At 50.2% G+C, this 25,619-nt stretch overlaps 4 protein-coding genes and 1 pseudogene across 9 annotated transcripts in view; 3 read left to right on the top strand and 2 right to left on the bottom strand.

The window, feature by feature from the left end:
* The window catches only part of MYRF (myelin regulatory factor), a 39,254-nt gene extending 28,688 nt beyond the window's left edge, over nucleotides 1–10,566 (top strand). For 3 of the 4 annotated variants that reach the window (XM_048949556.1, XM_048949554.1, XM_048949557.1), the window contains 12 exons: nucleotides 319–479; nucleotides 1,032–1,104; nucleotides 1,397–1,485; nucleotides 1,798–1,866; nucleotides 4,050–4,135; nucleotides 4,263–4,424; nucleotides 5,391–5,684; nucleotides 5,772–5,859; nucleotides 6,165–6,239; nucleotides 6,386–6,488; nucleotides 6,789–6,863; nucleotides 6,982–10,566. In XM_048949556.1, coding sequence (XP_048805513.1) covers nucleotides 319–479; nucleotides 1,032–1,104; nucleotides 1,397–1,485; nucleotides 1,798–1,866; nucleotides 4,050–4,135; nucleotides 4,263–4,424; nucleotides 5,391–5,684; nucleotides 5,772–5,859; nucleotides 6,165–6,239; nucleotides 6,386–6,488; nucleotides 6,789–6,863; nucleotides 6,982–7,068 — 1,362 coding nt within the window. In that variant the 3' untranslated portion in view covers nucleotides 7,069–10,566. The remainder of the gene's footprint in view (nucleotides 1–318; nucleotides 480–1,031; nucleotides 1,105–1,396; nucleotides 1,486–1,797; nucleotides 1,867–4,049; nucleotides 4,136–4,262; nucleotides 4,425–5,390; nucleotides 5,685–5,771; nucleotides 5,860–6,164; nucleotides 6,240–6,385; nucleotides 6,489–6,788; nucleotides 6,864–6,981) is intronic. The other variant, XM_048949555.1, reaches the window with a different exon arrangement.
* TMEM258 (transmembrane protein 258) lies at nucleotides 10,340–13,463 on the bottom strand. The gene is made up of 4 exons (XM_048949651.1): nucleotides 13,372–13,463; nucleotides 12,779–12,888; nucleotides 12,542–12,704; nucleotides 10,340–11,713 (listed from the first exon to the last, which is right to left on the bottom strand). The coding sequence occupies exons 1-3, from the start codon at nucleotides 13,372–13,374 to the stop codon at nucleotides 12,578–12,580; spliced, it is 240 nt and encodes a 79-aa protein (XP_048805608.1). The 5' UTR covers nucleotides 13,375–13,463; the 3' UTR covers nucleotides 10,340–11,713; nucleotides 12,542–12,577.
* An 8-nt stretch (nucleotides 13,464–13,471) lies between these two features.
* FEN1 (flap structure-specific endonuclease 1) lies at nucleotides 13,472–15,931 on the top strand. Of its 2 annotated transcripts, none has more exons than XM_048949609.1 (2): nucleotides 13,472–13,565; nucleotides 13,795–15,931. In XM_048949609.1, exon 2 carries the CDS (start codon nucleotides 13,796–13,798, stop codon nucleotides 14,939–14,941), a length of 1,146 nt encoding a protein of 381 aa, XP_048805566.1. In that variant the 5' UTR covers nucleotides 13,472–13,565; nucleotide 13,795; the 3' UTR covers nucleotides 14,942–15,931. The 2 variants fall into 2 exon arrangements, with proteins under 2 accessions (XP_048805566.1, XP_048805567.1); XM_048949610.1 differs by lacking the exon at nucleotides 13,472–13,565 and adding an exon at nucleotides 13,585–13,609.
* LOC125695333 (olfactory receptor 1019-like) lies at nucleotides 15,508–24,170 on the bottom strand. 2 transcript variants are annotated; one of them, XM_048949624.1, is made up of 2 exons: nucleotides 23,267–24,170; nucleotides 15,508–15,542 (listed from the first exon to the last, which is right to left on the bottom strand). In XM_048949624.1, the coding sequence occupies exons 1-2, from the start codon at nucleotides 24,168–24,170 to the stop codon at nucleotides 15,508–15,510; spliced, it is 939 nt and encodes a 312-aa protein (XP_048805581.1). The 2 variants fall into 2 exon arrangements, with proteins under 2 accessions (XP_048805581.1, XP_048805582.1); XM_048949625.1 differs by lacking the exon at nucleotides 15,508–15,542 and adding an exon at nucleotides 18,305–18,350 and having other exon boundaries at nucleotides 23,276–24,170.
* Nucleotides 17,068–18,117, top strand: LOC125695328 (olfactory receptor 1052-like; annotated as a pseudogene).
* Nucleotides 24,171–25,619: the final 1,449 nt, after the last annotated feature.

The raw sequence follows: 25,619 nt of genomic DNA, 5'->3' as shown, positions 1-25,619 counted from the left end.
CTTGTTGGCAGCCTCCTGCAGGGAGGCTCTTGGTCATAATCTCCTTTCTAGATAAGATAAGGTGGTTATGTCAAGATAACCAAGAGCACCTGTGTGCCTGAACTCACTGTAACCTGTGGCAGCCCTGTATGCTGCTCTGGGTGTTGAGAGGATGGATCTCACTGCTCTCCCAAAGCTGCCAGCTCTCTCCTGCATCTCTCCCTCCTCAGTGCCTAGAGCGAGAATGGCCAGGGCTGAACTTAGTGCATCAGGGATCCTTTGGTTTTTTTAAGAGCATCTCTCTTGTTCTTGCTGACTGTTTGACCTGTTCCATGGCAGGAGCGCATCTTCATGGAGAACGTGGGAGCTGTGAAGGAGCTGTGCAAGCTGACGGACAACCTGGAGACCCGCATTGATGAGCTGGAGAGATGGAGCCACAAGTTGGCCAAGCTCAAACGCCTTGACAGCATGAAGTCAACTGTGAGCTCTGGGGCGTTCAGGTATGGGCATGCTGAGGGCAAGAGTCCAAAGGGCTCTTTTCATAGAACCATTAAGGCTGGAAAGGACTTCTAGGATCACCAAGTCCGTCATCAACCCATCCATACCCACTAACCGTGCCCTCAGTGCCGTATCCACACATTTCTTGAACACCTCCAGGGACCCCAGGCAGTCCTGAATGGCAGCTCATTTTGGGAGAGACGGGAGGGGAGGAGGGAAGATTGGTAGGGTATTGGCAGTTGTCATTTGGTCTGGAGTTGTTTTAGAGTGCTGAGGCAGCTCTAGCATCCACATACCAACATTGTGCTCTCAGACCAGCTCCCCCCCAAAATACTATAAAATGGTCACCACATTTTTCCAGAGTTAGCGAGTGCCTTTCTCAGAGCAAAGAGTTTCCAAATTGTCTTACTAACCTGTGCCAGCTTATGAAAGTTTGGAGCAGAATTCAGGCTCTGTACCAGCACTGTGTCTGCCCCCTGGAGCAGGCTGGGTGGCAGGACTTTGTCACTTCACACAGAGTTGCCTTTTTGCCTGAGAACCTTTTCTTCTTGCAGCCAAACGGGAAGCCAGTTCAGCCGTGCAGGAAGCGTGCCCCACAAAAAGAGGCCTCACAAGATAGCCAGCAAGGTAAGGTACTGCTCCCAAACAAGCCTTGCTGTGTGGGGAACTTTCTGGGAACAACATTCTGTGTAGTTCTGCAGTGTTTTCCTGCACATGCTGCAGAGGGAGAAGCCCTGTCTCCTCCCACTTTCTTGATCTCTCCTTCCATTTTGTCTGTGCCCAACGGAGGCGTTTTTTGGCTTTGCTCTGAGGGGGCTGGGGGCTCACAGGGGAGCAGGAGGAAAGCTTCGGATGTGATATGCTCAGAAGCAGGGAGGACCAGAGGACCCGACCTGAGCTTGGGATTTCTCTCTTGTAGTCGCCATCGGTCGTCCCGGAGCAGGCCTGCATCAGTCAGCGCTTCCTGCAAGGCACCATCATTGCCTTGGTGATCATCATGGCCTTCAGGTGGGACCACACATCCAGGTCTCCCTCCCTCCATCTCATCAGCTCGGTTTAGGCTGCGCCAACCAAACTGGCAGTTCTTTGAAGCACAGTTCTCAGGAGTGGTCTCTCTCCTTACTGCATCCTCAAGGCTTCCCAGCACCGTGGTAGGGAAGCATATCAGTGTCTGAGAACAAAGAAGTCCAGCTTACTCTGCCATCCATGGGGTGGTCAGTGGACCTACAGACTCATTTGTGGACTGAAATCCTTTGGCAGCAGGTCAGCACCGTGCCATGTCCACTGCTCCATCCTCAGCCTGGACCTTTGTCTTTGCAGTGTGGTGTCCATGTCCACGCTCTACGTGCTGAGCTTGCGCAGCGAGGAGGACCTTGTGGATATTGAAGGGTGGGTATCTCTGGGCTCCATGGGATGGATGTGGTGGCTGGGGCAGACTAAGGCAAGAGGAGCAGCTGCTGTGGGGTTATTGACCACAGCTGTAAAGCCAGTCAAATGCATCATGTGCCCAAGCCTTAAACTGTTTGCAGCAAGAAGTGAGGAGCAGAAAAAAAGAAAACGTGCTGATGGTTGGCTGCTGACCATTACTCGTGGTCTGTCTGAATGTTATTTGGGTGCCTCTTCTGCTGCACTAAAACAGCAAAGTCCCAGCACTGAATTGTGGGGTTGGACTCGTCTGTAGGAAGCAAAGGTTTTCCTTAGTGTGGAAAGAATGTCAGGCATGCACACAGTCAGCCTGTGCTGGGCATTCAGTTTCAGCACACTTTGCTCCTTCAGGAGCTCGTGGCACCATATAATGAACATCTTTCTCTCTTTCTTTTCCCCATCCTACTTCTCTCCCTTAACTTCTGGTTACAACTTCCATCCAATTCATTTTGTTTCCATTTTCTCTTTAATTTTCCCTTTCTTTTCATTTCCATCACCCACATCCTCTTCCATTGCCTCCCTTTACTTCCCTTCTCTGTTCACTGCCCCATAGCTCTTTTGCTGTGCCCACTGCCTGTCTACTGGCCCTCTTTCGGCACAGGGGTCCCGGGGTCCCAGTTGCTCTGTGCCCACGGTATGTTACTCTTTCATTATACTGTTACTTAAATGCTGCATCCCTTCTCTTAGTTCCCCTTCTTTTTTTTCCATCTGCACCACAGAAGACAAAATCTTGAGCAAAATGTGGCGGCTCAGCAAGCGAGGTTCCAGGAGTTATGCCATAGAGTCCTTAAGGTTGGAAAAGACCTGTAAGATCATCAGATCCAACCACACACCAATCACTGTAGTGCCCATCAAACCATGTCAGGCAGTATGAAAGGGGAATTATGATCAGCAGAGTGAAGAACCAGTGCATCAAAGGCTAACTAAAGAAATTGCACACTGCAGGTAGAGCAAGAATAGGCAATACTTAGAAAGGAAGAAGATTAAAGAATTAGCCCCAGAGATGTTCCTACACTCTCTTCGTATATGAGTAGCTTTATTGTGAAGGATCACTCAATTACAGGTGAGCTTAGCGTGCAAAAAAAAAGGGCAGGAAAAGAACTACTTTAACTACTTCCATTTATGAGCCATCACCACTGAGAGTACTTGGAAAGGCAGTGACCCACTTCTGGTGCCTGACTCACTAACAGGCAGTCTGTGAGCTCCACTCCTGTACATTGGCTCTGCAGGAAAGCATCTTCAGGAAAAGAAGCAAACAGAAAGCAGTTTGAGAGGCATGGCCTTTAATGCAGCACTGCAATCCAGGGAAAGCTGGCTGAGTTAATAATTAGGAACAGATGTGTAAAGCAGCTTTGTCAATGTGATCTGTAGCAACACACTTTCCTTCAGAAGTAAACAGGTCCTATTTGTCTATCAGCACTCTTTGAAGAAAATACTGTGTGAAGAGCAGCACAAGGTATGGCTAATTTGTTCTTTTAAGAATGCCATGAGGTTTACAAGAGGCTGTTAAAAAGTAATTGACGATGGGAGGCAAGATAAAGCTGGGCATGGTGAGTGTTGACAAGGCGGTGGAGGGATGGAGGTAGATCTTAGCTGGGATAAAGGCTGGCTCCAGAGGCTGGGTCTGCTTTTCCTCCAGCAGTCCAACACCATGTCTCACTAATGAAAGAAATATGTAATCAGGTACTTCTTGGAGGTGACAGCGTTATTTTGCTGTCTCTAAACGAATGAAGGCTCTTTGAGAAACCTTGAGCAGTGCTAAGAGGACAGGCAGGACATGGCTTCAGGACAAGCAAAACATGGGAAAGAGAAAACTGAAGTGAGGAGGGAACGGACAGGTCAGGTCTTCCACTTCTTTGCTATGAGCTCAGGAGAAATTTCTATGCAGTGAAGAGCTACAGCTTAGACTCATTCTTGCCAGAAAAGCAGAACTGTCACCCCATCCGTTGTGGCATCTCCAAGCTGTCTGTGCTGTGTTTGTGCCTAGTGTTCTTCTTTCCTGTCTTGCTTTTTGCAGATCACTGCAGGCTTTGCCCCTCTTCCCCTGCCTGCCATCACTGTTTGCTTGTTCCATCCCCGCACTCACTGCTACACCCACAAAGTGATCCCCCGTGGCAGAGTTTCACCCCTGCTTTCCTACGTTTCAGGTCAAGCCAGAATATCGACAAAACACAGATGGTGCGATCCACAGCTGCATCAGACAGAGCCAGCAGCAGGACCCCAACACACCACGGTAGGTCGCAGCTGCAGCTCCACACCAGAGGCTCATGGCACGGAGCTGGCTCTGTGCTGGGAGCTCCTCAGAAGAGATGCAGAGGGTGCTCTTGGCTTACTCCGTCTCTCTGCTCTTTGCCCTGCAGCCACATCCCACGTGCTCGACTTACTCGATGCTTTACCTGGTCACAGTGTGCTAGCCTGCTTCAACCCACCGTGCTTCTCCACTTGCTGCTCTGCTGCTCCCACCAACGCCTCCTCTGTTGCCCTCTCTGAGGCCAGCCCTACTCATGTCACCAATCAGACAGGTAAGTCCCATCCCAGCAGGAGGGAGATGCTGGGACAATGCTGAGCTCTCTGTCCCACTACTGCATCACTTCGTGGCCCCAGATCCCTCTCACCTGGTTTTCTAACCCTGCACCTGCCCAGGGACTGCTGGGCTGCCGATGTGGTGTGGTTTGTACATCCGTGGTCCTGCTTCCAGGGTAAGTGGCAACAGAAGAGCTCGCTCTGCCAGTACGGAACCATGAGAGCTGGCCAGTGTGCCAAAGCAACTGCAGTTTGCAGTGCAGCCTCAGTGCTGTTTGCTTTTGGCAGGCCAGGAGCTGTGCTTTACAAGCCCACTTATTATGTCACTACTGCAGGAGGAGTGGCAGCATCTCAGGCAGTCACTGTCCAGCCATAACACCCCTGGAGTCATAGAACCATAGGAATGTTGGTTTGGAAGGAACCTTAAAGATCACGTGGTTGGGTTGGAAGAAACCTCAAAGCCCCACCAGCTCCACCCCCTGCCCATGGGCTGGGTGCCCCTACAAGCTCAGGTTGTGCAGGGCCCCATCCAGCCTGGCCTTGGGCACCTCCAGGGATGGGGCACCCACAGTTTCCTTGGGCAGCTGTGCCATGGCCTCACCACCCTCTGAGTAAATAATTTCCTCCTTATGTCTAACCTAAATTTCCTATCATTTCCATTCCCCCTTGTCCTATTACTCCATGCCCATGTAAAAAGTCGCCCTCCTCCTGTTTGTCAGCTCCCTTTAAGTACTCAAAAGCTGCAGTGAGTTGTCCTGGAGCCTTCTCTTGTCCAGGCAGAATGAGCCCAGCTCCCTCAGCCTGTCCTTGAAGGAGAGGTGCTCCAGGCCATGCCTTCACCCTGCCTTTAGCTCTGCCGTACACAAGGGCTGTTAAATGCAAGTGTGACACAGGACATGACAAGGGGACAGGACAATCCCAGACCCTCAGCCTCTCAGCACAACATCTCTCCCTTTCCTTCACAGACCAAAGTCAGACCTCACTGCAGCCAGTGACAAATATCAAAGCCAAATCCAGGGGCATCACCAGGAAGGCAACCTCCTACACCAAGCGGCCAAAGACGCCTGACAGGTCTCAGAGCTTCGGCAGCCCCAATGCCAGCCCCTCCTCCCCCTTCACCCACCTCCAGGGCAAATCCAAGTACATCTCCAACCTCTCGCTCTCCCGCAGCAACTCCCCACTGGGGCAGGCCCGGCCGCAGCGCAGCATCAGGCAGCTGGTGAGCGAGTGGCCCCACACACAAGACCCCAGCACGGATGGTAGGTGGGCCCCTGGCCGCCTTCTCACGGCTCTTCCTCACTTGCCAGCCCTTTTCTGTTCCTTCATAGCCCATCTCCCACCCGCAGGGCCAAGCCCAGTGCTGCGTTCCATCCGGATCCTGGAGATTGATATGGCCATCCAGTCCCAGTTCTGTGCAGCCAGCAGTGCATGCAGGTGAGGAAGACGGCAGTCCTTGGGGAGCTCCAGAAGCAGATGGGCTATTCCTGGATCCCTGGGCCTTCACTTGCCATCACTCCAAGGCAGCCCTTGGGCACAGGAGCTGGGGTTCCTGCTGAGCCCAGCCCTGCTCGTTCACCCAGTGTGCAGGAGGACTGGATACAGTGATTAGCTGGCTTGGGAACTGGCCTGGGGAACCCACCCCTCTGCAGTTCCAGCCCAGAGAAGGGACTTCAGAGCCCATCCTGGCCATCTCACAGCCAGCTGGATTGCTGCAATGAGGTCTTTTTCTGTCTCCCTAGGACTGGAAACTTCACCTACCGCATCCCCATCAGCCAGCTGACAGCAGTGAACACCAACCTGACCTTGGAGATGAAGTGAGTGGACAGGGCTCCTTGGTGTTCCTACATCCCTCAAGTGGGCTGGGTACTGCACCATGTCACCATGGTGTCTCCTCTCCAACCTGGTTAGAGACAGCAGTGCCTGGCACCTTCCAGGGCTTTACCACCTCTTGTCTCCCCAGCTCCTCCTCTGTGCTGTCCATTTCCCTTTGTGGCCTTGTCTCCAGCGACCCTTGCCAGGATGTTGCAAGCACAGACGGCTTCAGTGATGGCACAGACACACAGGTAGGCAAGGGCTCAGTTCACACTACCCACGTGTGCGAAGCATTGTGCTCAGACAGCTGTCCTGTGCACTGATACTACATATTCCTGAGCTGATGCTTTCATGGGGCTGGATAAAGTGTTTAAGTGCTTTTTGTCCTGCTCAGCCTGTCTCCATAGCTGAGCATGGAGGTGCTGTTCCTCCATAGACTGCTGTAGGATCGCTCGATGGAGCAGAGATGTGCTCTGCTTGCCATGACAGCCTTGGAGACATCCCAGGATGCTCAACCCTGCTCTCACTGCAGATACTGTTTTCTTCCCCAGGAAACGACACACCGGTGGCCTCTTGTGATGCTGTCTTTCAGGGAGTTCACCTACCACTTCAGGGTGGCACAGACTGTGAGTACAAGCAGCTGCTTTGTTCCTCTTGTTCAGGGCTAAGTGGGAGGACGGCAACGGGAATGTGGCATCATGCATCCTACCCCGACCTGTAAGCTCTTCTTGCTTTCTCACATAGGGCCGAGCCAACTGCAGCACTACTCCCGAACAGATGGGACACCTTTTTACTGACTATTATTTTCAGTTCTACTGGCTCTGTGAGTGAGTCCTGGCAGCACCAGTGCCCTTTGGTTGGAGAGAGGAGGGGGACTGGTGACTCTGGGGAACTTCCTGTACACCCTCCTCCGCTGACCCCCAGCCCCACCTCAGCCCCATCGCCCTCCTTGGGGGTGGAGATGGTTTGGTTGTGGCTGGCGGTGCTGACACTGAAGTACAGCACATACGGAACACAGGACCTAAGCCACAGAAACACAACCAGCCCTGCGCCATCTCCTGGGCTCACCTAGCACCAACACTGCCCCAAACACCCCTCCTTCCCTTCTGGGGACGCTTGTGTCCCCCAGCCCCTGCAACACTGGATTTGAAAGCATTACACTGGATGGAACGTGGATGGATCTGCCACATCCCAGAGCATGGGACTTGCCCAGCTGTGCCACGTCAGTTCTCCACAACACTGGAATTGCTCAACACTGGAGCCCTTTCCAAGAGGGAAAAGCTGGAGTTTCACCTGGAAAGGAAAGGCTGTGCCTGGATGTACTGGAAGTTGTACACTGGAGTTGCTGTTCCTTCAAATTGGACCTGCAGCCCCACCGGACCCCTGGAGACTCCAGGACTCCTGTTCTCCACAGAAGGTGCAGCTTCCGCATTTGCCCCCCTCCTCACTGTGCTGTCACTATATCCAGGTCAGGATGGATAAACTCAAAAACCCCACTAAAGATGCTGCTCAGGCTGTGCTCAGGCCAAACTACACGTGGGGACACTTAACCATCAGCCCCTGGGAGGAAAACTACCCCAAGCCACTTGTGTTAAGTGTTGGTTAAACACTGTAGGACCCATTTTCTTCACTTTCCAGTGGCCACTTGTGGTGTGCACAGAGCTGCCCAGTTGGCTCTGAAGAAAAAGATGACTGGCCAAGCCCAGTGTGCCCTGCAGAGCACAGCTGGACTGCTGGGGCTGCATGGTGTGGTTTCACTACGTAACCAGCGGGGGAAAAGCAGTGACAGTGAGTTCTCACTGCCTCTGCTCTCAGAACGCAGTTACGTTGAGTGTACTCTGGGTATTTTACTGTTACAAGTACTTAACTTGCTAAACTACTGAATTTAATTTCTTTTTTTAAGCCGCATAAAAATGGGTCTCTTAATTCTGTCCCTGTTGAGCTCTGTGCATCTTGCATAGGAAACCGAAGGGGGGCACTGCTAAGCTCGATGTTAAAGCCTGATTGCTGCAGCAGTACTGGGATGTCAGCTCCCAGTGCTCCCATGCCCTCCTTTCTGTCCTGCTCCAGCAAAAGGAGACCTCCGTGCTCCTGGAGGCTGAACCACCACCAGCTCCAGAAAATGGAGACTCATTTTCCTAAGGAAGCAGCACTGGAGAGTGGCAGCGAGGGGGAACACTCTGGTCCTGAAGGAAACCCTAAAGCTGATTAAGAGAAGAGCACACCTTTTGGGAAACAACATCAGGGTCTGGCTGCTGCATTCGTTCTGTCAGTGGAGGTAGATGCAGCAATCCCTTTGCCAGCTGCAGGCCATGTTTTTTCCATCGCTGAGGAGCACAGGGCAGGAGCAACCCTCTACCAGCAGGCTCTTCTGCTCTGGAGAAATGAGCTGCAGAGATGTTTTACCTGATAGATGGTTCCTACATGTGCTGCTTCTGTTACAGAGCTCCCTTCTGAGGCTGTCCCAGCAGAGCAGCTGCACCCTTGCAATTCCTTGCAGCATCACTGGGATTTTGCGTGGCTGCCCTTCCAGGAACCTTGCCCTTTCCTTTATTTGCAGGGCAGTTCAAAGGTCAGATCTCTATTCCAATGCTGTGCCCATGGGCAGCAGTGGATGATAAGGGTGATGCTCTCCAGCAAGCACAATGCACTGAAGTCTGGGCAGCCAGGAACCAGAGGGTGAGCAGGGAATGCCAGGCAGCCAAAAGGAATGAAGCTTAGGGAGACCTTTGGGGAGCTCGGAGGGAGAGCAAGAGGCACGGCAGCACAGACACAAACAGGTCAGCTCTGCGCTCAGCAGGATTTTCTGCTTCTGCAAGGAAACCCTCTGGTGGACTCTCAGAGAGGATGCTCAGCACTCCTCTTTCCACCTGTCCTATGCGTTCTGCTCAGCCTTAAACTGAAGAAGTTACTTTCTTGGCAGCTTTTACTCTCCACTTGGCAATCAGTGGCTCAGCCAATCCTCGTCCTGGCGAGCAATGCCCTGTGCTCTGCCAGCTCTGCTCAGCTGAGGGGCAGCCTTCGCAGACCCCACTGCCATTTCTCCTACCTGCCCACGCTCTCTTGTAGCCCCCACAGAGGTAACAGGCAGTGCCGTGACGGCTGGAGCCGACAGTGCTGCCTGCAATCACTGCCACCAATCTACCCTTGCAAATGGAGCCCCTGAGCCACACGTGTGTCTCCCCGGCTGCAGGCAGGGAGGGAGAAAGCAATCAGCCACTGGACACATGCCAGCCCAAGAGGAGATGGGGGTCTCTCAGGTGTCCCTGTGATGCTCAGCCATTGGGTTACAATGGCCTCAGCAAACCAAGTGCCTAACGGCTATGGGAACATGTCTAGTGCCTTGTTCTGCCAACAGGGTTCCCTACGCCTGTGTGTCTCAAAAACAGCGGTCTGTCAGCTTGAGAAACAAGATAAGGCAATACCCGAAGTGCAACAGGTGATGCTGCAGCTGTTTTACAGCAGGAAAACAGAAGGGGCTGAGAGCAATCCGTGGTATCAGAGGAGAGATTCAGAACATCATCTTCAGCATCTTACGTTGCAGTAATTTGTCTTAATGTACATCACAGATCACACATCTGTTCCACCAGCAGCCGAGCAGCAATGAGCTCAGAAGGTTTTTGTAACAAAAAAAAGTCAACAAGACTGCTTCTCAGCCCACGGGAACAGCCGTTTGCACAGACCACCCCTGGAAGCTCTCTGCCCTGCCCATCCCTGCCCACTGCCCTGTTCCCCGCTCCCAATCAGTAACCAGAGAGTTCACAATCAGGCCTTTACCTGCGTGAGACGGAGGGAGCTCTGAGCCAATGTCTCCAGCTCTGCAGCTCGGGGAAACCCTTCTTCAGCTGGAAACAGGAGCTTCATCTCTCTAGACATTCTTGGCAGAAAGGAAGCCAAGCATGGAAACGAGGCCACTTGCCAAAGTTTGGCTGTTTCGGAGTTTGTTTCAAAAGCAAATTCACAAACATTCTGTCCTACTGTCAAGAGCTTAAAGCCTGTAAATAGAGACTATACCACCACAAGAATTAAGAAAAAAAAAGTAAAGCACTAATTTGTTTGGTTTAAATGTTGCTGTCACTGCTTTAATCACTGTATATTGCCAGCGAGTTCGTAGAGTTGCCTTCTTAGCAGGTATTATTGATCATAGGTTTTTATTTGTGGGGAACAAGTGTGGTTTCCCTTCCTTTCTTTCTGATTTATATTTATATTTTGCTAAATTGGAGTGCTGAGTCTTCAGATTCCCCACTTTTATGTTTGGCTTATTTAGACTTTGTTTTATGCTGGAGGTAAATATGCCTATATAAATAAATATATGAATATTGCTTTGTACTCAAGGATGGCTCCTGGCTGTGTTCCTCCCTTGCTCTTTTTTCCCTTTCAGTTCACAAACTGCTCATCACAAGAGCGAGGAACCCCAGTGCGAATGACTCAGTGGGAGCTGCCAGACGTGCCCACAGCAGGCTCAGGACAACTGCAGGTGTCCTGCTTTGGAACAGATGTAAGAAGAGCTGTGGCTGCTCACATCTCAGAGGTCAGGGCCACATCCAGAAGGCATCTGAGAGAACCTGCAGAGGGAAAGCCTCCTCCAGACAGTGTATCAAGGCTTTAAGTCTGTGTGGTACCTGCAGAATTTGTATCTCCGAGTCCTAACTGCTCTGAAGGCGAGGCTCCAAATGCAAGCTGCCTTACAAGCAGAGCGATGCGTGCCGTAAATAAATGCTTTCAAAGCATTAATTCAATAATGCTTGAACAAAGGACACAGTCAGCTCAAGCATTCCTCCAAAACCTCATGTCCCACAAACACAGTTTGTGTCACCCGAGACTTCTAGACTCCAGCTGCAGCAGGGCACAAGGCAGCACTGAAACACTTCTGGGCATACACAGCACTGGACATCCATGAGCAACAACAAATCCTCAGTTGGAGTTAATGCTTCTTTCAAACAAAGCTCTAGCTCATTAAAATGCTCTTTGTAACTTTTCTGCAGTGCTGAGCGTTGTCCAACCAGACACCACTCACTGCAGCACAGGAACTCTATTGCCAAGACATCTGAGTTCGATACCAGGGTGCTACACACCACCAGCTGCAGTTTCACAGCATTTGTTACTCTCTGCAGTAGGATGTCTAGCTAAATTCCCCTCGTTTTTTCAACTGCTTAGAAGGAAATACGAATTATGCTTATTGCCTTACAAAACAGCTGCTTCTGCTATTCCAAACAGCCCAGGAAAAGGCTGTGGGTACAATAAAGGGCCTGTCCCAAGGTTTATGGATTTTGTGCAGAAATCAGAGTTGGTTCAGAAAATCACGTACAAACATCTAAGAGACAAAACTGCAGGTGCATCACAGAGCCAGTTTTATTCAGGTTTGGTTTGTTGTGCTGGCAGGAGTCACCTGACAGGAGTACAGTCCATGCCTGAAGCAAGCTCCCACACTGAAGTATAAAACAAATACAAAAAGAACTTCTCCGGAGTTTCCCACCTGGAACCAAAGGAGAAAGAAAGGAGGTAAGGCAGATTTCCCCAGAGCAGCATCCCCACAGCACAGGGACAGATCCTCCATCAGGTGCTGCGAGGCTGGAACCACACCCTGAGTAAAAAAAGAGCACACAGCAAGCACAATCCTCACTGCTTCACACCAAAGTGAACGTGTTCTGTTTGCAGAAGCACTCTCTATCTAAATCAGTCAGCAGCCTCACCCTGTCACTGGGCACCTCCAAAAACAGTCTGGCCCCAACCACTTGACTCCCACCCAGTAGATATTTATAAGGATTGATCAGATCCCCTCTCAGCCTTCTTTTGTCCAGGCTGAACAGCCCCAGGGCTCTCAGCCTTTTCTTGTGAAGGAAATGCTCCAGGCCCCCATCAGCTCTGCCCTTCACTGGACTCTCTCCAGCAGTTCCCTGTCTGCCCAGAACCGGGGAACCCAGCACTGGCACAGTACCCCAGATATGGTCTCCACAGGGCAGAACAGAATGAGAGGAGAACCTCCCCCACCTGCTAGCCATGCTCTTTGTAACAGACCCCAGGATTCTTGGCCATGAGATCACACTGCTGGCTCACAGTCAACCAGTGGTCACCCAGGACACTCAGGTCCTTCTCCACAGAGCAGCACTCCAGCACCTCTGCTCCTAACCTGATACATGTAGTTATTTCTCGCTCTGCACAAGGCCCTGTACCTGTCAGGGTACAGCTCTTTGCGTGCCCCAAATACACCCCCGAAGAAAGGTAGCTTAGAAACATAACCTGGAGTTATGCTTTGCAGGCACCTCACACACAACATGCAGCACAAAGCTTTCATCCTGCTTACAGCCACTGGAGGTCCACACGTCACTGTGCCTGGGCCTCACACATAGATCCCAACCCACAGCAGCAGGAACAGGACACCAAACCCCATGAAGAGCGATGCCACCAGTGAGATCAGCAGCTCCTTGTAGATGTCTCGCGTGTACTTGGTGGATGTCACCTCATAACTGCCGGTGGAGGGTTAAGGTGACAACAGGGGCATGGCAAGGTGGGTCCCTCCACTCTCGGTGCCCAAGGATACACGAAGAACCATGCGGTGAAGAACATGCCAATGGCAAGCAGCACCACAGTGAGGTGCGGGAAGACAGCCGGGTTCACTGGGCTGGTGTACCTGCTCATTGCCTCTAGCTCCTGTGGGGGCATGGCACGGGGCAGCAGGGCTGTCAGGCCCCATGCTCAGTCCCTGGCCCTAGTTCCCCGGGTTCCCTGCCCCAACTATCATCCCTTTCCCGGCTCCTCCTCCCAGTTCCCGTTCCCCAGCTCCTAGTCCCAGCCCCGTTTCCCACTTCCCAGCCTCCAGCTCCCATTCTCGGCCCCAACCCTCAGTTCTCGTTCCTGCTCCTTGTCCCTGAGTCTTATTCCCCGCCTTTTTCCCAGTTCCAGCCCCCAATTCCCATTCCCTATATCGGTCCTAGCCTCGGGTCCCAGGCCCCGTATTCCGTTCCTGCTCCAGGTTCTCCTTCCCATTCGCCAGCTACTGACTCCAGTCTCAGCTCCCGGTTCCCACTCCCGGTCTCAGTTTCAGATCCCGGCCCCAACCCCAGCTCCCATTGCTGGTTCCCAGCCCCAGGTTCCCAATTCAATGTCGGTCCCAGTCCCGGGTCCACGCCCCACCATATTGCCCCAGATCCCGGCTCCCGCCGCTCTCGGACACGTCCCCTCAGCAACTTCCGCTTCCCGTCACCGCCGGAAGCGGAAGTGACGCGTTCCGGATCGGGTGGGCCGGGGCCACCCGGAGCCGCTCGGCATTGGCTACCCAGCAGGCAGCGCGGCCTAGCGCGGGAACGGCGCAGAGTCGGAGCAGAGGGGTAATGGCGGCCGGGCGCCGCGGCGGGGGCAGCGCGGGATAACGGTAGCCGGAGAGGGCTGAGGGAGAAGTGGCGGCGAGAGAGGGCTGAGGAGGGCTTGGAGAGGCCGGAGTGGGGCCGAGGTGGAAGTCGGGGCGGGCAACGGGAGGCTGCGGTGCGTGAGGCCTCCGTTCTTGGGACCCGTCCTCCCGTTTCTCTCAGCTCCCGGTGCTTTGCTCTGTGTCCGCAGGATGGGAATCCACGGCTTGGCCAAGCTGATCGCCGATGTGGCGCCCAGCGCCATCCGGGAGAACGACATCAAGTCGTACTTCGGGCGGAAGGTGGCCATCGATGCCTCCATGAGCATCTACCAGTTCCTGATAGCTGTGCGGCAGGGCGCCGAGGTGCTGCAGAACGAGGAGGGCGAGACCACCAGCCACCTAATGGGCATGTTCTATCGCACCATCCGTATGGTGGAGAACGGCATCAAGCCTGTCTATGTGTTCGATGGCAAACCACCACAGCTCAAGTCCGGGGAGTTGGCCAGGAGGACGGAACGCCGCTCTGAGGCCGAGAAGCACCTGCAGGAGGCTCAGGAGGCGGGCGAGGAGACCAACATTGAGAAGTTCAGCAAGAGGTTGGTGAAAGTGACCCAGCAGCACACCGACGAGTGCAAGAAGCTGTTGATGTTGATGGGCATCCCCTATGTGGAGGCGCCAGGGGAGGCGGAAGCCAGCTGTGCTACACTGGTGAAGGCAGGGAAGGTGTACGCGGCCGCCACAGAGGACATGGATTGCCTGACCTTTGGGAGCCCTGTGCTGATGCGGCACCTCACTGCCAGTGAGACAAAGAAGCTGCCCATCCAAGAGTTCCACCTGAACCGGATCCTGCAGGACCTGGGGCTGACCTGGGAACAATTTGTGGATCTGTGCATCCTCCTGGGCTGTGACTACTGTGAGAGCATCCGCGGCATTGGGCCGAAGCGGGCGGTTGAGCTCATCAAGCAGCACAAAACCATTGAGGAGATCATCCAGCACATTGACACCAAGAAGTACCCCTTGCCTGAGAACTGGTTGCATAAAGAGGCCCAGAAGCTCTTCCTAGAGCCTGACGTCGTCAACCCTGATGACGTTGAGCTGAAGTGGACAGAGCCAAATGAGGAGGAGCTCGTGCAGTTCATGTGTGGGGAGAAGCAGTTCAATGAGGAGCGCATCCGCAACGGGGTCAAGAGGCTGAGTAAGAGCCGCCAGGGCAGCACGCAGGGCCGGCTGGATGACTTCTTCAAGGTGACGGGCTCCATCACGTCGGCCAAACGCAAGGAGCCTGAAACCAAGGGGTCAGCAAAGAAGAAAGCCAAGACCAACAGTGCCACAGCCAAGTTCAAAAAGGGGAAATAACTGGACTGGCCAAGCACAAGCCTCTGTTGTTAGTTTTTGTGCTCAGCTGAGAACTTTAGGCTAATAATAAATAGTCATCTTAATGTTCTGCGGGTTATTGCTGGAAGGGGTGCTGTGTGTGTTGCTGTCAAAGTCCTTCCAACATGGCTAGGCTTGTGAGGGAGATGCCAGTCTGCTTCTGCAGCAGCTGTAATGCATGAGGGCAGGAAGGGGCTGAGACAACTTCAGGTGAGGGGAGCTGGCCGAAAGTGGTGGGTGAGGACTGGAGCAGATGCCTTCAGCAGTTCAGCTGCAGCATTTGTCAGTTGAAGGCTTTTGACAGTGAGGCCGCAGAAACTGGATGTCACGCCTAGTCAAACAGCCCTCTGATTTAAGTAACAAAAAAGTTGGACAGCTAGAGAGCAAATCAGGCACAGCTGTTTGAGATTCCTCCCTCACACAGCTCATCCATAAAGAGGCCAGATGCAAGCAGCAGGGGCAGAAAACAGGGAAAGGTGAATACAGGGCAAAGTAGAGTTGGGAGGAGAATGAAATAATGAGGTAAGATGCTTCCTTTAGTGAGAATCTCAAGTGTGGGCTGCCTTCCTTTTTTGTAGTTTTTCTTTGTTTAAAAAAAAAAGAAGTTTATTCTGGATTCAAAAGTTCTGGCTTACTCTTAATGTCTATAAACCAAGGACAAACTGAGCTAAAACTGCAGCACTGAAGCCCCAGTCTTCCCACTAAGCTCCATTTATGTTTAACAAGAAAAATGGCAGTAAAGCTGAAGTCAATAAAATTCACCCCTTACTTTCTTGAGGCATCCTTTCACATTGTACACACAGGCACACAAGTCCCAGGCTAAGGAAAAAAAAGAAAAGATATTACCTTTTTAAATTATTATTTTGTTCTGTGCTAAGCATAACCTTTTACTTGTCAGAGTGATCTGCTTTTCTGTTATCACTGTAGTTTTGTTTTAGTTTTCTAAAGAATAAAATGCGTATGCAAACATGACCTTTCTCAAGTTCTCTGGAGCGGTAGCTTAAACCTTGTTGAGGGCTGTGCAGGTAGCAAACTCCTGATTTCAAATGGAAACCCGCTGGTGTAAATCAGTGACAACAGCCAACAAATGAAGCACAGGCTTGAAGGTGGGAGCTCCACGTTTTAATCCTGGTGTTAATGGTGGCTTTAGGGTGCTTGGTTGATCTCTATCAGCTGGTTGCTAAGTTGTAAAAGAAGCCGGGCTTGTTTCACAGGGGAATTCTATTGATGTTACAAAAATAACCCGGGATTTTCAGCCCTCTTATGTTTTTAATAAATACACTGTAGCCAAGAGCAGCAAGTGTTTCTGATTTTAAGATCTTTTTTAATAGAAAAATGTAAACACTGATGTGCCACTGTGGGCCGCTGCTCCTGGGCAGCTGTGCGTGGTGTGCTTGAAGCTTGATGGCTGTGCTCTGCATAAGTGATGTGCAGGTAAAAGCAATGCAGTCTGCTCCTGTCACTTACAGTAATTATTGCTTTGGAAGAATCTTCACCCAGAAATGCAGGACATTTTTGCAGAGAAGTTTGGATTTCAAGATGTGAGGAGTGATGCTGTCAGTGTTGGTGCCTGACAGCGCGCAGCTCGTTAAGGAGATTAACCTGAAGCTTCACGTTGGTAGAGCCACTGCTTTGTTGCTCTCGTGCTCAAAGCCACAGCTCGTGGGGCACTGGATGAAGGTTCCCATGCAGATCTCTGTCTTTGGACGCTGCTTCATCTTAAATCACAGGCAGATGCCCAGAAGGGATTATTTTCACCTTGAGGACACACCTGCCCAACCTTGGCACCCCATTAAGCTTTATTTGATGCTTTTTTTCTCCCAGCTGTGGCTTTGCCAAAATGAATTTCCCCCACAGTCCACAACGGCACTAATGTTAATGAGCCCTTTCCACGTGGTTAACCGAGGAGGGGACCGGACCCAGGTTCACGCTTCCCAAAACTCTTCAGAGAGTGTCTAAACGATCCCCTCCGCGGCATGAAACCTCTGAGCCAGCATTTACTTTGGGGGCTTTGCTGTTGAGGGTGGAAGCCATAAATAAGCAGTGCAGAGAAAAAGCTTGTTAGCTGGAACACACGTCTTCCCTGCAGTAGATGTCCCCACTAGCTCATGCTACCTCACTGCTACCACACGCGAGCCGTGCCATTGCTTTCCTTCCGCGCGGTTTCCTCTCCTGCCAGCAGGCACGCTGTGCTGACATACGGCGATACGGCTGAAGGCAGCAGCACGGCGGTGAGTCAGTTCCGTCCTCCTAGGAGTGACAGGTGAGCCTGAGCTGCAGACTCCTCTCTTCGTAGTGTTCTCAGAGATTCGTTTCATCGCTGTGCTGGGTGATGCTGGGCTGATCACACTGATCACGACAAGCCCCCAGCTGCACGCTCCCATGTACTTCTTTCTCTGCAATCTATCTGCTGTTGATCTTTGCTACTCCACTGTCTTTTCTCCAGGGCTGCTTAAGGTTTCTTGCTGGATAACAAAGCCATTTCCTACTCTGCCTGCTTCACCCAGCATTTCTTTTTCCTCGTGTCTGTGACCACAGAGGCGCTCTTGCTGGCCGTGATGGCATACGACCGCCACGTAGCTATTTGCAACCCCTTGCTCTACATTATATCCACGCACAAGAGCTTTGCATGAAGCAGGTGGCTGGCTCGTGCCTGGGGGGCATTCTGAACTCCCTAACCCAGACGTGCTGCTTGCTGTGCTTGCCGTTCTGTGGCCCCAGTATCATCAACCATTACTTCTGTGACACCAACCCCCTGCTGAAGCTCACCTGTTCTGATGGCCACCCCCATGAGCTTCTGCTCATCACCTTCAATGGGCCACTTCCCACGACTGTCCTCCTGGCCGTCACCTCACATGCATACATCCTCGTCTCCATCCTGAGCATCAGGTCTGCCAGGGGATGACACAAAGCCTTCTCCACTTGTGCCTCCCACCTGCTGACTGTCATCTTGTTCTATGTGCCTGCTGGCCTCAGCCACATGCAGCCAGGCTCCAAGTAGTCACTGGATGTGGAGAAGATTCAGGGCAGTGTTTTACACCTTGCTTGTTCCTATGCTCAACCCTCTGATCTACAGCTTGAGAAATAAGGATGTCAAGGACACACTCAGGAGAGCAAGAGAGAAAATATTCTCTCAAGCTGCTCACTGTGTATTCTGACTATTCTCTGTTACTCAGCAGTACATCCCCTTTCCTTGGTTGCATTTCTCCTAGAAAAACCCTGCTTTACAAAGATGCTTATTGTAAGGCATACAATTAATTCACTTTTGCATTTATGCATGGAATCGTGGCTGTAGACTTTCTACCAGAATTTACGTGGTTCATGGAAGGCAAAGGGCGAGTCTTGATTAAACATTAAAAAAGCTTTTTGCCAACTGTTTTCCTCAAGGCATCTTTCACCCCAGGCAACAAGCTGTTAACTCAGGTTGAGGTTGAGGTCCAAATCCATCAGCAGTGTTAAGAATGTTAATTCTTGTCCGGTACTTTAAGTCAATATAAGGTAAATATTCTCTGAGAAGAAAACCTCAAGGTCCTGCAGGCCATCTCGCATGCAGTAATAGATGAACACACAGAAACATCAGCAGAACACCCAGAAGTGAATGCTCCTTCTGAGTCAGTGGAGGGTGTGCTTCCACCCAGAACAGTTCCCCAGTTTTCAGGGATGACCTCCAGTAACATTCCACACTGTTCTGAAAGGAAATGGTACAAGTAAATGTGAGAAACACCAGATCAGAATAAGATCAAATGCAGCCATTTCCATAAAGTCCATGATTTTCACAGTGGCTACTGGGAAAACAAAGTAACTCCTTATATTGTTGGTCAGATCAATGCAAGTGTTTTTAATGTTTGTAGCTGAAATTGCAGAAAGGGCCCAATATGGGTTCGAGTTGTGTTTAAACAAGCCAATCAACAAACAAGAACTAACAAAACAACAGAAGAGGCAGGTAGAGAAAGCATTCACTAATTGGCTAAAATAAGACAGTGATGCTTATTGGATTTGGGGCAAATTAGAAATGGAATCTCATAGTGCTACCATTTTAATTTTACAATTGTAGGCAAAAATCCTAAGAGAACATGATGATGTGTCATGAGTGTTGTTCCCCAGGGATCAGAACTGGGGCCTGTCCTGTTTAATATCTTTACTGATGACCTGGATGAGGGGATCGACTGCACCTTCAGTAAGTCTGCATGTGGCACCAAGCTGGGAGGAAGTGTTGATTGCCTGAGGGTAGGAAGGCCCTACAGAGGGGTCTGGACAAACTGGATCACCAGACTGAGGCCAGTTGTATGAAAGTCAACGAGACCAAGTGCTGAGGTCTTGTTGAATAGAAGAGGAGGCTCAGGGAAGAACTCATCACTTTCTATAACTCCCTGAAAGCAGGCTGTGGTGAGGTGGAGGTTGGCTTCCTCTCCCAAATAACTAGCAATAGGATGAGAGCGAATGGCTTCAGTTTGCTCCAGGGGAGGTTCAGATTGGATATTAGGAAAAAATTCTTCTCCAAGAAAGTGGTCAGGTGCTGGAATGGGCTGCCAGGGAGATGGTGGAGTCAATGTCCCAGCAGGTGTTCAAGAAACATGTGGATGTGGTACTGAGGAACATGAGTTAGTGGGCAACACTGGCGGTAGGTGGATGGTCGGACTGTATGATCCTGGTGGTCTTTTCCAATCTTGCTGAGTCTATGATTCCGTGACTCTCTCGTGCCTTGTGACTTTGCAGCAGCCAAGTGTTTGAGCCCCCCGTGCTCAAATGGCAGCCAGCTTTTGGAAGATCAACTGGCGAATCCTTCTCCAAAGGAAAGTGAAAAAAAGCAGTCACTGATAAGGTATGACACCAGGCAGCTCTTCAGCCAAGGTTCTACCTGGACGAGACCTGGAGCTGCTTCACCTCTCTCCATTGAGATGGTGCAGCTCAAGGACCAGGAGATTCTGTGGGTCCACGGTTTGCTCAAAAGCATCGAGGAAATAGATTTAACTGTTGGATAATTTGTATACCTTCACATAATAAAAGGGGAAAACAAAAGTAACAAGTACAAGTTTGGCATATAATGAGGCACACATGCTGCACACCAGTAGGCAGTGCTCATTCAGACTTGACACAAACCACAGATCATGGTCATATCAAGATGATGGCTTAAACGTTGTTTCTGCTGCATACATCTAACTGTCATCATGCTGTATGTTTAAATGTGCCTTTTCTGATGAGGACAGTGTCAGAGCCTTGGCGGGAACTCTGTATCCTAGGAACTTGGGCAGCAAATCTCCCAGGAAAGCCACATCTAAATGAAAGGACCAGAAAATGTGACTTCTCTCAGTGTAACTTGTCCTCATGTAAAAAGGAACAGTGCTAAAACCAAGATTTTATCCTGCTGGGCTTTTCTTTGGAATTGATGCCAGAGCTGGAAATGAAAGGTAAATTCAGACTCTCTCTCAGCTCACCAGAGATAAGTCAGCAGCTCCTAAAATGATGGTCTGCAATGCATGGAATGAAAGAAACAACAAAACAAGCATCGATTTTTTCCCGGATAACATTAATCACTACTTGACAGGGTTATACCAGAAAGCAGAGAAAGTGCACATCTTATCTGGTATCTGACAAATGGATGCACACTTAAAAGCCATTGTGATCTTCTAACACTTTGCTCTGGAGAAAACTTCAGCTCCACCTCATTTCAGATGCCCTGCAGGTGATGTGCATGGCTTTCCATTATTATTAATGGGAATTTAGAGCTGCTTTTCACGCTGTCAGAGGGGAAGCAGTGGGGTGCAGCACAATGAACTTTTGTGCGTCCTCCTGCCAGCAGCTGCTTCTTGTCAGGGACCCTGAGTATTGAGCTAAAGCCCAGGGGCACCGACTCCATCTCAGAATGGGCAGATGAAACTCCCCATCAGGAATTACGTCTCTTGAAGCCATTGTCCAGAGCAGAGGAAATTGAACTGCAAGCCATACCCTGAAGCCTCAGGTCATGCCCTCTTCATGCTCACAGCTCCATGTTCTGCTAAAGCAGCTGCCAGCAAACTCACCGTTATTCATCCTTCTCCTCCTGGGGAAAGGACCTGCATTTGTGGCAGCTGCTTTCCTGCTCATGGTCAATAAGACCTTGCATCTCTTGGGCAAACCATTGCAAGACCTTCCAGTGAGCCACCCTGACCCACCAAGCAACTCTTCATTAGTTTTCTGACATTATAACCCCAAAGTTATAGCTGTGAGATCACGGCTGCAGAGCAGCACCTTGCAGAGCGGCTTATTAAAGGCTGTCTTGCTTCAACAGAGATTAATCTGCTCTCCTTATGGATGTTATCCACAAAACCTACTCAACTCTGCATCTGTTCCAGAGAATAAGAAGTTGAGAATGACCCCACCTAATCCAAATTTAATTGTAAAAGGGGAATTTCTTCCCAGGGAAGGTCAACAGGATGAACTCAAAGCCCTTACCAAGGAACCACACAGCCTAACATTTAATTCAGCACCTGAGAGCATTCAAGGACTGCTGCTCACCTGGGGTAAGTTAGGTAGAAATATATGTAAATTACATAAACCACGGCAATATTTTTGAGTTATTCACCTGCATGAGATAGTAGCTCTGATCTCTCTATTTTCATTTCCTTTATTGTAGAATCTGGAATATTTACATCAGGATAAAGATGTGCATTTTCAGATAACAGAAAAAGGAGCATCTCTTTCCAGCGGTGCCTGGTAGACAGAGATGGTGTACAGGAAATACTGATTGTGTTTGAGACAGTGCATCTCACGTTGAGTTAGAAATTCCTCATCCAGTCTATGTCTCAGACTTCTCTACCTCAGACAGCTTGGCTAAATGCTGGAGGAACGCAGAAAAGTTTTCTAGGGGTGGGAAAGAAATAAACGTGGCCACCATTCCCCCGGTGGGAGTTCACAGCACACAACAGTTTCCAGCTAGAACGATGAAAGATGGGATCTGTGATTTCTGCCAGGACTTACTTCTTGTGTAAGAAATAAAGTCTTTGCTGTTGTTGTTATTATCCTCCTTTTTTTTATTTCTTTTTTTAACCCCTTTTCCCAAATGGCTCTTGCCCAGCTGAATAATCTCTGGATGCAGCCTCTACCGAAAATATTTTTTATTCTCCTTGTATCTAACAAGCCACTGTGGACATAAATTAGAAAGCCAATTAGGGCTTTGTTTTGAGTCTTTGATTGGCAGAAATTGAAAAGGGAAGGGAAGGGAAGGGAAGGGAAGGGAAGGGAAGGGAAGGGAAGGGAAGGGAAGGGAAGGGAAGGGAAGGGAAGGGAAGGGAAGGGAAGGGAAGGGAAGGGAAGGGAAGGGAAGGGAAGGGAAGGGAAGGGAAGGGAAGGGAAGGGAGAAAGCCTCATGGCCACTCAAGAAGAGCTAACAAATATCAGTTTAACCCTACAAGGTTCCAGTAACCCAGCAGCCTGGTTTCAAATATTCACTTATTCGCTTATTTGCCATATTAATTTCCCCCCCACTACATTGAAACTTTGACATGTGCCTGCTCAGGGGTTTGCAGGAACCATCTCCCAAATGCCAACACATCTCTCAGCAGCTGCATGCCAAGCAGGGTGGGATGTCCAGGCTTCTCTCCAGCCCTTATGGATAATTTTCACTTTCCTACCAAGAACACATCTGCCCAGGTTAGCCCTAAGGAGGAGAAATGCTGATTCCAACTCATGGAATCATAGAATACCATGGTTGGAAAAGACCTCCAAGGTCTTTGGAGGTCCAGCTGTCCATGGCATGCTGCAAAACTCTGTGGGAACTTGAAAGCTTCTGTGCCGTAGTTTGGCATTTCTCTGGTATAATCATTTGTCTTCTAAACCCCGCAACAGCAATGTCCCACATTCCTCATTTACTGAGCAGGGGCTACAGCTTGATATTACAGCTAATTTGAGCTAGGGGTTGATGAGGGCATCGCTAACAAATGTGTATGTGAACACAAAGGAATATGTTGTTGTTATGCAAGTAAACACGTAGTATGTATGTAATTCTATGCATACATATGTTTGTATGGGTGTCATTTGCCCCATTTAGGACCAGAGACCTCCAAGAAATCCTCTCTGCTCAAAATGATCCCATCCCTGCTCAAGGCAGGGCTGACATCACAGCCAGGCCAGGTTGCTCATGGCTCATCCAGGCATATTTTGAACATCTCCATGGTCACAGCCTCCACAGCCCAACGTGAATCCCTGTAACTGAGTGGCCTGACACCTGCCCTATGATACTCAGAGCATTTGTGGTTTTCAGGGTATTCTTCAGCTCCTGTGTCATCCATTCTGCTCAGACCCTAACTGTAATCCTTTCTACTACTCTGCTCAGTGCACCCTTCACCTCCTGGTTCCTCAGGCTGTAGATGAGCGGGTTCAGCATCGGAATCACCACTGTATAGAAGACAGAGACCACCTTGTCCGTGTTGAGGGAATAACTGGAGCTGGGCCGCAAATACATGAATATTGTTGTTCCGTACAACAAGGTGACAGCTGTCAGGTGGGATGCACAGGTGGAGAGGGCTTTTTGCCTGCCTTCAGCTGAATGGATCCTCAGGATGGCACAGGAGATGAAGATGTAGGAGACCAGGATGATGACGACGGTGCTGAGTTCAATGATTCCAGCTAGGGAGAAGAGGATCATCTCGTTGATGTAGGTGCTGGCACAGGAGAGGGCCAGGAGGGGAGGAACATCACAAAAGAAGTGGTTTATGATGTTGGAGCCACAGAAGGGCAGTCTCACAATGAAGGCCATCTGTATAATGGCATTGAGGATGCCCCCGACGTAGGACCCTACCACTAACTGCACGCACTGCCTGCGAGTCATAATGGTTGAGTAGAGCAATGGGTTACAGATGGCAACGTACCGGTCATAAGCCATGACAGCCAGCAGGAAGCACTCAGTGGTCACAAAGACAATGTAGAAGAAAGTTTGGCCTGTACAGCCAGTGAAGGAAATGGTCCTCCTCTCTGATAGGAAGTTCACCAGAGTCCTGGGGGCAATCACAGACGAGAAGCAGATGTCGACCACCGAGAGGCTGCTGAGGAAGAAGTACATGGAAGTGTGGAGCCTGGGGTCAGCTCGGATGAGGACGATTATCCCCACATTGCCCAAAAGGGTGATGGCGTAGATGAGCAGAAAAACCACAAAGAGGGCCGCCTTCATCTTGGGATGATCACTAAAGCCCTCAAGGATGAACTCTGCTGCCAAGGATCGATTCTCTTCTGCCATTCAGAGCCTCCTCTCTGCCAACGGGGAGAGTACAAAGACACAGGACAATGGAAATTATGCTTTTTATTATGATTTTTTTAAGCTGAAATCAGATAACTTGATGATTCACACTATATGCAGCTGAGGTACCCAGACGAATCATTTCTAGGGAGCTAGGAGAGGCTGGGTTGCACATTAGCTACAAAAAGTTAGCCAGCTGAGCTGGGCTCCGCTTTCTTCTCCAAGCCAAGGGGAGAGGAAGCCCCTTCTAAAGTGAGGGCATCTTAGGTTTCCTAAACACCCATCCCAGCCTGCAGTGAGGCACTACTGAAGGCATCTCACTTCTCTAACTGTAGAGTCTTAGGGAAGGTCTGTTTCTTTCTCAGGATCTTATTTTGAAACCTCCAAGTTGATGAGATCACAGGATAGAGCAACAGACAACAGACTCTGTCCTTGACTTCATGTGATTATGACTCTCTGAGTTTGTTCCCCTTCCTTCCCACCTCAAACAGACTAGAAAGCACACAGAACAGGAAGGTCTGGAATTCAGGAGGAGATTCAGGCTACAACTGTAGTAGTTTGGAGTAAAGGTAAAAATACAGTAACTTTCCTTCCTTAGTTTTAGACAAGACACTGTGGAAGAGTGAGTCCCTGGGAGGGACAAGGGGATGTATCATGATCCTGAAACTCACTCAAGAAATGAGTTTAGCATTACAGCCTTGGAAGCCTTGCGAAGATGAAGTCAGAGAGATCATGAGAGCAATTTGGATTTAAAGTTGTTAGTTTGAACTAAGGTAGGCATCAAACATTTCCTCAGTATAACTTAGAGAATACAAAATTAAGAGTTAAACATAAAATTATGACTTGATTGCCTCGTGACACTGTGAGCAAATGCATTACCCTGGGTGTTAAGCTCACATGTGTAAAGAATTTATTCGAATTTAACAAATGATCAATGAGTGAATGCCTGTGTCCCAGCTCATCTCTTCCCATTAACCACTACCACACAGACGGCATTCATCACATCTCACTTTTGCAGGAAGAGGCTGGGGGATGAAACCTGGTTTGCAGATGTAATTGAAGCGTTGGGACAGAGAGCTGTGTGTGTTTATGAATACGAGCCAGCTGTGGTGTAGTGACTGCAGCCAGGTAGAACTGGGGTCCACCACGTCCTGGCACACAGGCTAACAACCAGTGCCTTTCCCAGTGTGCTCAGGCAGCAGCATCTGGCTGAATTGCTCCTCATTTCCAGGTGAGAACAAGGTATGGCTTGCAGATTTGGCAGAAGGGAGGGAAAAAATGTGGGGAAAAACTGGGGGAAAAAATAGAGCCACTGTAAAAATTCACTGCTCTAATTTGCAGCCTATGGAGAAAAGCCTTCACGGAGGAAGCTTTGTGGCACAGCAAAGCATCCTGGTGATGAGGACACTCACAGAACTTCACCCATCTCGTTTTCAGAGGGCAAAGCTC

This window comes from Lagopus muta, chromosome 6 (assembly GCF_023343835.1).
Source record: "Lagopus muta isolate bLagMut1 chromosome 6, bLagMut1 primary, whole genome shotgun sequence".
Lineage (NCBI taxonomy): Eukaryota > Metazoa > Chordata > Aves > Galliformes > Phasianidae > Lagopus > Lagopus muta.
Note: the sequence above shows the minus strand (reverse complement) of the source record. Positions and strands in the feature narration are given on the sequence as shown.

Coding starts and splice junctions, on each gene's coding strand:
- TMEM258 (XM_048949651.1), bottom strand. Junction 12,705..12,778: donor TTCACCGCATGGTTCTTCGT/GTATCCTTGGGC, acceptor CTCCACCGGCAG/TTATGAGGTGACATCCACCA.
- FEN1 (XM_048949609.1), top strand. CDS start 13,796: ATGGGAATCCACGGCTTGGCCAAGCTGATCGCCGATGTGGCGCCCAGC.
- LOC125695333 (XM_048949624.1), bottom strand. CDS start 24,170: ATGGCAGAAGAGAATCGATCCTTGGCAGCAGAGTTCATCCTTGAGGGC. Junction 15,543..23,266: donor GGAGGTGAAGGGTGCACTGA/GCAGAGTAGTAG, acceptor TTTTAAACAAAG/AAAAACTACAAAAAAGGAAG.